The 15,210-nt window shown below is 28.4% G+C and overlaps 1 protein-coding gene across 1 annotated transcript; it reads left to right on the forward strand.

Annotated features, from left to right (window-relative positions):
* The first annotated feature begins 10,062 nt into the window (after window positions 1–10,062).
* Window positions 10,063–10,641, forward strand: LOC105766497 (protein GRIM REAPER). Its single transcript, XM_012585980.2, has one exon. The coding sequence runs from the start codon at window positions 10,100–10,102 to the stop codon at window positions 10,583–10,585; it is 486 nt and encodes a 161-aa protein (XP_012441434.1). The 5' UTR covers window positions 10,063–10,099; the 3' UTR covers window positions 10,586–10,641.
* The last annotated feature ends 4,569 nt before the right edge of the window (window positions 10,642–15,210 follow it).

Consider the following 15,210-nt stretch of genomic DNA (forward strand, 5'->3'; position numbering starts at 1 on the left):
CATTGGTATAGATATTATTATTAATATGAGAAAATGTGTGTTGAATGTGCTAAAATGAAAGTTCAAGTCATAAGTCTCTATATTATGTATTGTTAGAGGATTTAGTTTTGGTTAAATTCTGTTATTAGTCTTTGTACTTTATGAAAGTTATGAATTTTGTAATTGTATTTTAATTTGATTAAATTTAGTCACTCTACTTTTTGAATTAGTCAATTTTAGTCCCTATACTTTTCGAAATTTTAATCATGACCCAAACAATAGCAATTAAATCCGTTTGGCTAAATTCAATTACTAGTCCTGTAATATGCGTACAATTGCATATTTAGCCCATATTCTCTAATTGGATCATTTTAAGTCTCTATATTTCTTGAATTTTGAAAGTTTAGTATTGACAAAATGACAATTGTTAATTCATTAACATGATTTTAGTGAGTAATATGTTGAATAATAAGTGACATGACATTACACATATAATAATATATTTACCACATCGGTTTTGTAAATAACAAAACTTAACTTAATGAATTTAATATGTATTGTTTGGTGAAGACTAAAATTTTAAAATTTAAAAAGTATAGAGACTAAATTGACAAAAAATACAGCTATTAAACCCATAAGTTTTTTTTGTAAAATATAAGGACTAATAGAAAAATTTATCCTTTAGTTTTTTACTATAGTTTGACCATGTCTAATTTCTTTATTTTTTGCGGATTGAGGCATGGGCATGGTTGCCAATGTAGGAGGACGTGGGTTCGAGTGTGCTAAAACGCATTATCCCCTATTTATAGGATGGGGAGGGGCTATAGGTAGTTCTAGGCATTATGCAAAAAAAAAAAAAAAACACCCCAAATACGATCAGAACTTATAATGAGATATTGTTCAAAAAAAATTCTTTATTTTTCAAGATATGTATTTTTACTATTGAGATATCTTTTTTATTGACTTATTTTTCTAAAACATATAATAAGGTGACATATACAATAAAGCTTTTTCTTGTATATTTAAAAAATTATTTTATGCCGATTGAGTTTTAGTTCGGTTGACATTAATATTGTTGTCATTGTAGGAAGATATAGATTCGATCATTCGAATGCACTCAAATTCGTTTTTTCCTTTTATTTATGGGGTGAAAGTCACATCACCTCATGTTTTAAAAAATAAATCATAAAATTAATAAAAAAATTTAATCTCAAAATTAAAAATAAACATTTTAAAAAGTAAAACAAGTAGAAATATCCAATAACGTAATTGACAAAATTATAAAAAAAAAATCTTAAGATTTATAAATATCACTACGAGTCATTTGTAAGGCTTATAGTATGCCTTAATCGAGAATAGAGGGAATCTTTTCTCATTTAGGGTCTTTTTAGATGGATGGTGCATTTATTTACGGTTAGTGTAAAAATAGTAGTGGTGATGAGATTAAACACTATAGCATAAGACAAAATAAAAAGCTAAACGTACCGCACTGAAAATCAACGTCCATCTAAAGTAACCCTTGAAACTAAATCTAATTCTAACGAAGTTATAGCATTATTTGGTTTTGCTGGATATAGTCTCTCTATTATAATTTAATTATTTTTTATTTTTTTAAAATGTATATCTTTAATATTAACGTTAATTTTGTTAAATAATTTAACATGATTCATTTTTAAAATATATGATGATGTAATATATACTGTTTAGCATTTTTTTGCACAATTGATTTTTTTTGCGTTTTCAAAAACAAAAAGAGAGAAAATTAATGTGTATATGCAACATCACCACATTCTTTTAAAATACCATATAATTGTTTGACAAAATTATTGAAAAAATTGGTTTTAAGACTCAAATTACACATTTTGAACTAGCAATTACAATTTACAAAATTATACTAGAAATTGGGGAAGCGAGAAATTTTTTAGCGGTCCTGCTGGATTATGTTATATATTTTATCACATCTAAAATATAATTATACTATTGTATTTTTGGGATGTATTAGAGACTATGGTTTGGAAGTTTAAATATGGATATAATTAAGAAATTAATTTCTTAATCTTTCTTTAAAATATAAGTGTTTCGTTATTTCTTCATTAAACGAGTGATACACTTTATTTAAATCCTCTCTTGTCAAGATGTTTAATGGGTATAACTTTCGATCTTTAGGGCAAATTGAGCATTGCAAAATTCTCTTCGTAACTTTTTTTTTACACAACAGGTACCGTAGCTCTTATCTTTCTCATCCCCTTATTATGTCCATCACCATCGCCTACCACAACACTTGTTTTCTAAGGTCTGCTCCAATCTTTCTATCCATTATCTTTCCACGACTTCTCATTTTGCTAGATTGTAACGTTACTTTATCTTACCAAAAGAACCTTTTATAAGGCAAAACTATAATTTACCTTATATTGACTTGTAAATTTATAGATTTTGGGGTCTAAAATATAATTTTCTAATTTAACTTAGAAAAGCTAAATTTACAAAAAAAAATATTACAAAGCCTTCTTTTATAGAATTTAACAAAAGAAAAAAATCACATCACTTTTCTAAATATTTGGACTGAATTTGAATGTTGAAGTCACCATTATTAGGAAGGTTTTATTTAAATACCAATTCAGTCCAACCATAACTATACTAAAATCATAAAATGAATGAACATACTCGTGATTATATAAAAAAGACATCCGCACTAATCTTCCTCAAACAATGAAAAATAATAAACAAAAACAATGCCCATTAGTTCACACTTTAGATTCTAAGTGAAACCTGAAGGTGTAAATGAGATATCAATATTCACAAACCACTTAAATTCAGTTTGAAAAAAACTTGAATTCAACTCGATTATTATTTAGTTGAGCTCAAGCTTGAGAAATTCATGTTATAAGAGCAAATAGCAATTAAGTTATTGTCATGAGTTGTATAGTGATTAAAGCTCTTATTACGCATTTATTTTTAACATAGGTTCAAATTGTGTTACCCCATTCTTCCTAAAATTATATAAAAATAGCTTGGAAATCTAATTTTTCTAATGTATATTTTAATTAATATTATAAGAATTAATCTTCAACCCGAATTAAGGTATAAACAATCGAGGTTGACGTTGAAAATGAGGAAAAATTTCTCATTATTCACTGCAAAAATGGACCTAATTTAATTTCTTTTAGTATCCGACACTTAAACTTAGTATCCTAATAACATAACTTGCAATTTTTATCAAAGACTTTTGTATTTGAAGAACATGGCTTCCTTTCCCTAAAATTATGGGGTAATCTATTATAAATAATTGAACACCCTCTCCACTTTCCCTTAGCCTATACACTTTTGTGCAAAAATTCCCTTCCATTTGAAAAACAATGGCTTCTGACACTCTCAACCTCATTGCCATCCTCTCCCTTACTATTTCAGTCCTCTTATCTTTGCATAGTATATTTATATAAATATTTATTTGAGAAAAGAATGGTTAATTTGATGAATTTAGGGCTAAGGGATAAAATTGTAAAAATTGTAAAAGTTTGGGGTAATTATGTAATTTTGGAAAATAAAAGGGTATTAATTGTAAAATGAATTAGGATTGAAATATATGCTCATAAATAAATAATTTTACATTTTAGATCAAGATTTCGTAGATACTCGTGGAAAAGAAAAAATTATGGAATAGCCCCTGCACTTTTGCAACTTCTACAATTTGGTCAAGGTAAGTTCGTACGGTTAAATGTAACATTTTTATAAATTTGTAATGTATATTATGTATATTATGTGGTTGGAAATGAATTATTGTTGGATTTATACTATTGATTTAAAAACTTGATTTGAATTGAACGCGAGATTTGAGTACATTTGTGTTTTGGTGTTTGACTCGGAGATGATATCGGAAGGAGATTTCGGTATTTTACCCAAGTAAATCGGTTGGATAAGCTCTTACGAGCTTCTGTTAAGCTCTTACGAGCTTCTACTGGAATACTCAGGAGGATAAACTTTTATGAACTTCTGTTGATGATGTACTTTTACCCATAAGTCGTTCTTCAAATGGAAAATCTCGGTATGGTAATTTAGTTATGAATTTGAAAGATATGTTGTTTATTTCATATTAATCTGAATATATATGAATTTATTGATTGAAGTTGTGAACGATAGGTAGTTCTTTTGGATGGTTATTATTGTTTGAATTATTATAGTTAATTCGATAAGATTTATCATTTAACTCATCAAACTTACTAAGCTTCATTAAGCTTATTTGTGTTGTTTAATGTCATTGTAGATAATCGGGTGGTTGGACAATCAGATCATCACTCAAGTCACACTATCCAGCTTAATTAAGTAGCTTTTGAAACATTTATATCAGATTATATTACATGTAATAGGTTGTGATGTTACTAATGTTTTGGATATGTAAATAGTTAAGTATGAGATTGGTTGTACAAATTGCTTTGGTTGATCTTCTTTCGGTATTTTTGATCCTTATTTATATGTGTATATGGTCATTTGACACTTGTTGGAATGGTTAAAAAAGTATGTGATGAATTGGTTGTTAAGTAGCCAAGTTATGACATGCTTGAGTTGGTGTTGATAGCTGATGTCTTGAATGAATTAATAGGTTGAATTAATGCTATGTTTTAATATAAATTGTACATATATTTGTGGTACCAATGAGGGTACATTGGTTAAGCATTGAATTATGTTGATTTTGGTATGTTTTCGGCTTGAATAAAGTCAATTTGAATGGGTATTTTGATAGGTAAATGGTTTGCTTAGGTTCCAAGTAGGCTTGAAATGGTAAACTTGTTGAAAAAGGTACATTTTAGGCTTACACGGCCATACAACACGGCTGTGTGTGACACATGACCATGCAACTTGGCCGTGTGTCCGTTGTAGCTTCTAAAGGGTTGCAAGTCAATATGTTTACACGGCTTAGCATACGGGAGTGTGGCTTGGCCATGTGACCCAAGTCAGTATACTCACATGGCTTGGCACATAGGTGTGTGGTTTGGCCATGTGACCTAAGTCGGTATACTCACACGGGTTGGGACACGACCTTGTGTCCTTATTTCGAATGCCCACACGAGCTAAGACACGGGCGTGTCTCTTGGCCGTGTAACCCTTACAGTTCAAAATTTTTAAATTTTTTCTTAAATTTCCAAATGTTTTCGATTTAGTCCGGAACTATTTTCAAAGTATTTTTAGGGCCTTGAAGGCTCGATTAAGGGACATTATAAATGTATTTGAATATAATTGGATTATGTTTGCATTTATGTATGAATTAAATAATTTATTATTTTGTTAGTCTGGTAATACTCTGTAACTCTGTTTCGGCGACGGATATAGGTTAAAGGTGTTATGAGATGTGACAATAAAAAAGAGAAGAAACACAAGACCAACACCAATGATTTTTTAATAGTTTGATACAAACATATTTTTAGAGAGACATACCTAGAGATAAATTTCTACTAAAACACAATACAATAAATGAAACCCAACCAATCACACAATTGCACTTCTAGTGTGAATTCACTCCCTTACTCAGCTTTTCCTACTGAGAATTGTAAAAACTCAGTCCCATATAATAAAAGGTTTGCACAAATAAAATGTTCATAACAATGAACTATATTATGCTCACTCAACCTATACAAAACACTAAAGAATAAAGTTTTCTATTTATAAGTAGTGTGTAGCTTCAATAAGTTGATCACTTTAATTTCCTTAAAATATGGATGATAAGCTATAAAAGTAACATATTTTAATCTTATTTTTAATGCATTTTTGGATGATTAATTATGCAAATTAGTTAATTTAATGCCCTAATCATTTAAAATTTATGTTTTTATACTTAGAAGAGCATTTGGGAGTGAAAGGAGCGAAAAATGAGCCAAAAGCAGACAAACAGAGCTGTTTTCATGAGTCACATGGCCTGGGCCTTTCCACACCAGCTGGACACACCTATGTGCCAGCCCATGCCAGCCGTGTTGATTTCGCACCCTGCTTCCCAAATACATGGAAAAACACAATTTTTAAGCTTTCTGAGCATTCTAAAGCCTATAAATAGCAATTAGAAGAAGAGAGAAGGGAGCCATCGAAGATGATCGAAGAAAACACTCAAAGAATACCATCGAAGCCAACTCAAAAGTGAATCTCCATCAAGATTGAAGATCTCTTTTTAATTTCTTTCAAAATTTTTATGAGTTTCTTTATGTCTTGTGGTTATTCTGACTTTAAGATATTTTCATTTAGGATTATGAAATAATTTATTAGATACCTAGGGAAGATGAAACCTATGATGAATCTTATTATTTGATTTTTAATTTACGCGATAAATAATTGATTCTTATTCTCAATTATGTATACTTATTTCTTGTTTTAGTATTTCTGGGATATTAATTCATGTTTAATATGCTTAATTTATTGGAGCAAAAGTCATTGTTTAAGAGTAAATCCAACATAATTGAGTGGAGTTGCATGCAATCTTAGAAATAGCATATTATTTGGAAAGCTTATATGGTAAATTTTGTAACACCTAAGTGTGAGATGTTAGTCTACCTTTGTGGCGAGATCTGGAAATGTCTTTGAGGCATTTTCTAAAAGAGTTCTCGATAGTTTACCTAATGGGTGATCTCCCCATAGTAACCCGCTAGGATAGAGAGCTTGGCATATCTGTGATTATAGGTGGTGTAAGTGCTTGCCAAACTTGGAAGTTCTTACATAATGTATCGAGGTCATCTGGGATTCTATTGGATGATCTAAAACATTGCATTTATCGAAATTAGTTTGTTGTCTGGATCGACTTAAAGATACGATGTGACTGGAATTCTATTAGCTGCTAGAGCCAATATAAGAATCCACTAAGAGTAGTAATCACACGTATATCATTCTGAGAAATATATCCAACTTCTATCTTCAAATGGGGTTGTGAAATAGGATACGCATTACGGTGTGTAGTTTGTGATCAACTTATTAGGCAAAATGTGTATAAGGTGGTTGAGGGAAGAGATGGATGTATAGTTATCCACCAAGAATCAGAAAAGTATCCATCAAAGTCTGAAAGGAAGTCCAGAATCTTCAAGTAGAGGAATTCAACAACAATGTTAAAGGTAATATTAGTTGAGACTCACTAAGTTCTGATGAACTTACAGGCGTCTATTTGTAATGGATGTTCTTGGAATTGGGCCAACACACTGAAAGGGACCAAGTCAAGATTAAGACAAGATGATCATTTGTAGAGCAATATTATGCATACAGAGGGGCACTCTTAGGAATATGATGAACAATATATTACGCCACAATTAAGTTTGTTTTACAAAAAGAAATTAAGTTGTAATGTCTTATATTGCTTTTGAGAATATGTTGTAATTGATAAAATTTTTCTTCAAAATCCTTTGACTTAGAAAAGAAAATAAATAAATAAGAAGTATATGTTCAATATGGTTTTTGCTTGTAAAATTTTGTTAAGTATTTAAGTTTCTATATCTGGGTTCGTGAATCGGATCGGGTACAGGGTGTTACAACTTCAACACAAGATTATAATTAAACTAATATAAATCTAATAATTAACTAAGAAGAGATAAAACAATCATTAAGAAAATAAAATAAGTAAATAAGTAAAAACAAATAAAATAAAATAACTAATTTAATAATTGAACTTGTAGAAAAGCCCTAGTGATAACTAAATGCAATAGTTTACTTAAAAACTCACATAAATCTAAGTTAAATGTATACAATTACATCTATATGATGAGTACTCATCAATAAAAGATTTGAATGATTGAGAACTAAGCCTTGTTGCCAAGGATTGAACCGTTTGTATTTAAGGCGAAATTGTTTGTTACTAGGTGCACATAGTTTATATGAAATTACCTTCCAAGACTTCAATAATATCAAAGAATTGCACACCTCTTTAGATGTTTTTAAAATCATAGAATTTGGCTCAAATTTCTCGTCACTATAATAGAGCATTAAGGTTAATGTACACACAAATTTCAGGTCGAAATAAGACCTAAAAAATTGAGAGCAACCTTTTTGAGAATTGCTATCTTCCAAATGTTACCATGGCCTCACATGCAATCTTTGACACTTTGACATGCATTATTTTGCATGCATTTCATGCGATTTCGCTTTTTGTTTAACATCCAAATAACTTATGCATCAAAAAGTTAGATATAATTAAGATATTCGATATTTCAAAATTGGAACATCAAGATATTTCATATATCTGTTGTGGAACATCAAAAGTTAAGCATCAAGGCATCCCATATGTTGGTTTGGAGCATCGAGATATCTCTTTGTATAGAAGCTCCATATATATACTATTTGTTTATGGTTGATTTAGTTTTTCTATTATAATTTGATTGCTTTTAAGCTTTATTTTTCGAAATGTGTATCTTCAATATTTTGACCAATATTTTCTTTAGCTCCAGAGGTGAATTCAGGAGGGATGGTAGGGGCCCGGCCCCCTTAAAATAAAAAATTATTATTTTAGCTCTTTAGAAAATTTTAAAATTTCAAAATAATAAATGTAAACTTACATTTTGGTCTTCCCTAAAATTATTAAAATTTAATTTAATCTTTTAAAAGTTATAAAAATAATAGGCTATTAAAATTAAAATTTCTTTTCGATCCCAAATTTTTTTTTGGCTTCCTCATGTTTAGTTCCATTAAAAAATTTAATGTGACTTACCTTTTAAACCGCATGATGATATAACATATATATATATATACCTTATACTTTTTTGCACATTGGGACACTACAAAATAGGGGGGGAGAGAGGGGGTAAAACATTTATCAAGCTAAACGGAAATATCAATATGTATATATGCCTCCCTACAAGCAAGGGTGAATTTGTAAATTTTCATTTAAACCTTTTGAGGTTTCTTAAAATTTTATTTTAGGGTAAATTACAAGAATAGTCACCCAACTATTCAGTTATTCAGTTCATTCTATTTTTGTTATCTCACTATTAAATTTTTCGTTTTAGTCACTTAACTTTTCAAAATTAAATATTTTAGCTACTCTTTCGCCGATGCTTAATGAAAGTCTAACATGGGTTTTATTTTATTGGCCTAATAAAAATTTAGCCCTACAAGTGTTTACAAGATTTGTCATTTTAAATCTAATTATAAAAATTTAAAAAAGTAAAAAAGTAGATATAAATTTTAAATATTTCAAAAACAAAATATAATAATATTTTAAAGAAATTTGTACGCAAAACGAATTTCAACAGTATTTTCCACTTTGTTCTTTCTTTGATTCAATTGACGAAGTTGGAAATATCAAGTGGCATGTCCTTAAATGCTATTTTTGTAGCAAAGAGTAAGGTTGTCGAAGTTAATGTCATTAATCCAATCATTTTTTTGGGTTTATAAATTTGTTAATTTTGAGCTTCTTTCTAGGTTTTGATTAGGCATTTGAGCAAACAATATGAGAAAAGAAAAAGGGACTAAATTAAAAGAGATTGAATCAAAAAAATATCTTTAATTTATGGGTTTTTCATGTGTTTGATTGATGAGAAAATGAGCATGGTTGACGAGAAAAGTAAATATAAATTTTAAAATTAAATATAAAAATATTTTTAAGATTGTTTAAATATATTTATAATTTTAGAATTGGGACTAAAATGAATTTTTTAAACATTCAGGGCTAGACTTGTTAAAAATTTTAGATTTAGGATCAAATTTGAAATAATTTGTAAATACTGGAGGGCTAAATTTGTTATTAGGCTAATAAGAAAACCCATATTAGACTTTCATTAAACGATAAGAGTGACTAAAATATTTAATTTAGAAAAGTTGAGTGACTAATTAAATAAAAAATTAATAGTTGGGTGACCAAAATAGAACAAACTAAATAGTTAGTAGACTATTTTGTACTTTACCCATTATTTTAACCTTATAATTAATTTCTAAAAATATGATAATTTGTGTCTAGCTTCCCATTATAAGAATTCAACCCCAACCCGAGTATAAACAAGTACTATTTTTATCAAAGACTTTTGTAATTGAAGAACATGGCTTCCTTTCCCTAAATTTATGGGGTAATCTAGTATAAATATGCAGCTTAAATTAAACACCCTCTCCACCTTTCATTGGCTTATACTCTTTTGTGCAAATATTCCCTTCCATTTGATAAACAATGGCTTCTAACACTCTCAACCTCATTGCCATCCTCTCCCTTACTATCTCCATCCTCTTATCTTTGTATCCTCAACCAGCCTTCTCATTCCAAATGGAAGATTTCGACGGCGAGGAAGAATATGTGCTCGATCATCCTGTTATTATCCCTAACCTTCGATCGAGAAGCCGGTTCTTAAAGACCTCGCCGACGAAAGATAAGATCAGGAAAGGTGCCGATTGTGATCCTCACCCTTCTCTAAACATATGCAAGGGTATTTCCGCAAACAACGGGACCAGTCTACTGTATTGCTGTAAGACGCATTGTCGTAACGTGCTTAGTGATCAGAACAACTGCGGAAAATGTGGCAACCGGTGCAAGTTCGGGCAACGTTGCTGTGGTGGAGTTTGTACTAATGTTGCTAACAATGTCAACCACTGTGGCAAGTGTGGCAATCAGTGCTCGCCTGGAGTTCAGTGTGATAATGGATTTTGTGGTTATGCTTAGGTCTAAGTATTATAATGGTTTTTATCAAAATATATTTGCCAATCGAAAATGCTTTGTCTAGGGGCCGTTTTGATTATGAATAACACTGCGTTATCTACATGTATTTTTGTATAATGGGGGGAGAATATACACATATTTTATGGTGCTGTAATTGATTTTAGTCATGGTTTTTATATATGTTATACGATATTTTCTTTTAAATTTTAAGTAGACATATCCTCTATTTATTTGTTAAATTTGTTGTTGTGATAATTTAAAATTATAAAAATACTTACTCGGTATTCACGTAATAAAATGACATTGTAATGGGCTGAAATTTGATAGAAAATTTAACAGTGTTAGCAATTCTTAAAATTCACATCAACATCTTAATCGAAATAAAGTATTTAGACTACCTAATGGCATTATAAGAGGTTTTTCTTTGGACTAAATTATAGAGTAAATAACTGAATATTAAAATATACTTTAAGTCTCTACATTTTTGCATATTTAAAAGTTAGTCTTCATACTTTTATTTTTAAGAATTCAATCTCTCTATTTTTCGAATTTAAAATTTTGATCCAATTGTTATCACCATTAAATTCTTATGCTCAAATCCATGGTATGACATTTTGAAATAAAAAGAAAATACTCACTTAGTAGTCATGTAACAAAAAAAAAGACATTACAATGGCTTGAATTTAATAAATAATTTTAATAGTGTTGACAACTATTAAGTGTTACATGAACATTTTAATCAAATTAAAGTATTTGAGTTGATCAATGAGATATTGTAAAAATTGAGGTACCAAATTATGTCAAAAGTTGAAGTATAAAAATTAAATCTTAAATTTGAGTGTAGTATAAAGATCAAAATTAAAATTTAACCATTATTACAATCTTAATTTTGAGTACATGATAGGGGCTAAACTTGAAAATTGACCATTTCCTATATAATGCAGAGGCAGAGAGAGAGAGCAAAATTGGAATTAACAATATTAACTATTTGGACTAATTGACAAAAATATAAAATATTTGGGCTAAACTTGCAAGGCATATGCATATGCATATATATATATACATTTACATATATAAGTTTTTATTATTTTTAGTAAATATTAGTTTTCTCATTTCCGGTAAATTTATAATAATTTATACCAATTAACTTAAATTAAAAATAATTTTCTATAAAAATATCAATAGGACATATGGTAAAATCTTAGTCTTGCTTTTGGAGTTAAAATTTTCCACCCTATGTTTCAAATAATTACACTTTTTAAATAAAATGATGAATAATTGTATTAGGCATATATTGTTTTAGGTCAAATTATGATTATGGTCTCTCTACTATGTTTAAATTTAAAATTTAGTATCTATTCTTTAAGTTGATAAAATCTGGTTCCACTACATAATATCATTAGTTAGTTGAAAGTTTGAAATAATTGACACCTTTAATGCTGAGGACAATTTTTTTTAAAAATACCTATTTCAACTTCATGTAAATAATTGAACAAAAAAATAATCCATGTAAATAAATATATATAGTGTTGGAAAGGTGCTTTTAAGAGAAATTCATGTAATCATTTTAATTGATAAAGTTAGGGATGTTAATTACTTGGGTAACTAATGCCATTATAAAAGTAGATGATCGAATTATGTCAAATGAAAATATCAAAGTAGATAAATGGACCCTACCTTTTATATAGATAGGTATATAGATTTAGCATATTTTGAGCCTTTGAAATGAAATGCACCAAGTCATGGCTGGTACATATAATTCGTGCGCCTCCTATTAGCAACACACAGTATCCATGAAAATCGTCGTCTTACTGGGCGTCCTTCATGAACGAAAGTCATTAGAATGAACCAAAAATGTTACCATGCATTATGCATTATAAATTGCTCTCTTCTTCTTCTTCTTCCAAATGTTAACATAGTCTCATATGCATACTTGATTAAACCATGTATACCCGCCTACCACTTCGCCACCTTGACTTTTGACATGCATTACAATGCATGAAATCGATTTTCTTTATTTTTATTTTTTTTATGAATTTTTAGTAATTTTTAAATATATATAAAGAAAATAATATTTTTTATTTTTATTGTATGACTATTTTAATGGATTATCTCTTTTTCTTTTAAATAAGCTTAACGATTTGATTAACTATTGAATTAACAAAAGTACCAACACGGTAAAAAAAAGTTTAAATACTACTTATGATTAGAAAATGTTTAGGCACCAAAAGTGGAAAACGGTATAGTTTAGGTACTAATTTACTAGTTAAGATACTTTTTAGAAATAGACTTATCAATTTAGCTAACGATTTGACTAACGAAAATACCGATTTGAAAAAGAAAAAAAGTAATTTATTTAGGTATCAAAATGTAAAAAGGGTATAACTTAGGTAACAATTCAAGGTTAAACTTTGTTTTCAATGCAAGTTCAAATTTGGTGCATTATGAAATTCGAAACTTGTCAACTTTTTCCCCTCATGGTGCGTCTTTTATTAAGGTAGCCTAATGCTTTATTTGTTTGCATGTGTGACTTGTGACGATGTTTGAGACGAGTTCCCTACCTTGCGAGCCTCCGTTTATTGCGTAACTCCATAGCACATGCATCTTGTTTCAGTATTGGAAATATCTCATATATCAGAAGTGGAATTTTAATATATGTCATATTTTAGATTTGGATCACCGAGATAACTTATTTATTTGTTGTGGAGAATCAAAAAGAAGCATCAAGACATTTCATATATCAGTTTGGAGCATCAGATCTGTTTCTGTATTTTGCTTTACGTTTTGGTTTTTTAGTTGAATTTAGTAATTATTACTTAAAACTACAAAGTTTTGTGTTTTGCAAATTAAGTCATGATTTTCAAAATTTAATACTCTGAAATTTTCGTTGCAAAATAAAGTAATCATTTAAGTGTTTTTCTATAATAAAATAAATAGTTTTAATGAATGTTTTTTAAAACTGGAAAGTGATTTGTCGAATTAATATTGCCAAAGCACACGATTTCAAATTCAATTTCTAGGTTTTTAAATAAGCTAATGTAATTTCTCCAAATTTAGCCATAACATCTAGGCTGAGTTTGGGATGTTACAATTTTAGTCCTTAATTTTTATATTTTTATCAAATTGACCCGATTTTATATAAAAATTAAAAAAACTCAAAATCATTTATAAAATAGAAAACATGTATATAAAATTCTAGAAAAATAAAATCTTGAATATGTTGTTGAAGAACTAAATTGTATGAGAAATAAAGAAAAGTATCATTCAATAGAATCCAATAACAAATTAGAAACAAACGAAATCAATTTCATGCTCTTGAAGAACATCTAGGACTGATATTATAGAGACTTATAAAATCGACTCGGATGTCATTTTTTTGTCAAAAGATTACAAAATATACCACAATTTTTTTTCAAACTTATTTCAAGTTTTAATTACAATTAAATTATTTTTCAAAACCCAAATTGTAAAAACAAAATGTGTTTCTTCTTCCATGGTTGAGTTGGGCTTGGACAAGGTTTTTATGTCACGAGCTATTCCAACTTGAATTCAATTTAAATAATAAAAAATATTTTTAAATTTTAAATTTAGTTAAGAATATAAAAATATTTTTTAATAGTTTATTATTTTTTGAAGTCTCAAATGGCCTTTTCAGGGTTGACTGAGTTGGGCTAAAAATGGGTTAGGCTTGAAAAAATTTTAGATTATTTTTAAGAGTATATCAAGGAGTTTAATAATTACAATTTTTTTAAAAGGTTTTAATGACACTAGGAATCTTAGCACATACATTTGCGTGTGAAAATCACGTATTTAGAACACATATTTGTGTTTAAAAAGAACATACAACAAATAATTAAGAGTATGATTCGGAACTAACACATGAATATTAAATGAATACAAATGTTTATCATTGTTTTGTCTTCAATCTGAGTTGGTGTCATGTTCATTTGTCTCGCTAAATCAATGACATTATTTACATATACAAATGAATAAAATTTAGAACACAATATACTTATTAAAGTTTCAAAGGAAAACTTTAAATTGTTTTAGTTATAATGTAAATGAAAAAGCTTTATATGCATGATGTCCCTAGTTCAAATATCATTATGGGTAAATTTTTATTGATTTATAAAAAATATAAAATGATGAAAACACCCTCATAAACATATATCTTACTTTGCAAATAAAATAGAATTTTTGGTAATTTTGTTATTGAGTTGGGACTTGATTGATATGTGACACCAACTCAGTAAAATGCTTAATATATAGTATAGATAAACAATTCTAAATTAAAATTTTTAAAAGAATTTAGGGTAAAATTCAACTATGGTTAAGTTTTCATTTTGGTCACTTAACTAAAAAATGTTACAATTTGATCACTAATGTTTTCGAAATTATTTTCTTTTTGTCACCCGACTGTTAAGTGGCACTTGTTTCAGTTGGTATAATAATTTTAGTCGTCAGTTTTTATATTTTCTGTCAATTTGACTCTGATTGTGTATAAAAAATTATTAAAAAAACTCAAAATATTTATAAAATAGAAAAATGTAGATAAGATTTTAGAAAAATAAAGTCTTGAAGTTGTTGAATAACTAAATTGTATGAAAAATAAAAAAATTATGATTTAA

The sequence above is a fragment of the Gossypium raimondii genome, chromosome 5 (assembly GCF_025698545.1).
Source record: "Gossypium raimondii isolate GPD5lz chromosome 5, ASM2569854v1, whole genome shotgun sequence".
NCBI lineage: Eukaryota > Viridiplantae > Streptophyta > Magnoliopsida > Malvales > Malvaceae > Gossypium > Gossypium raimondii.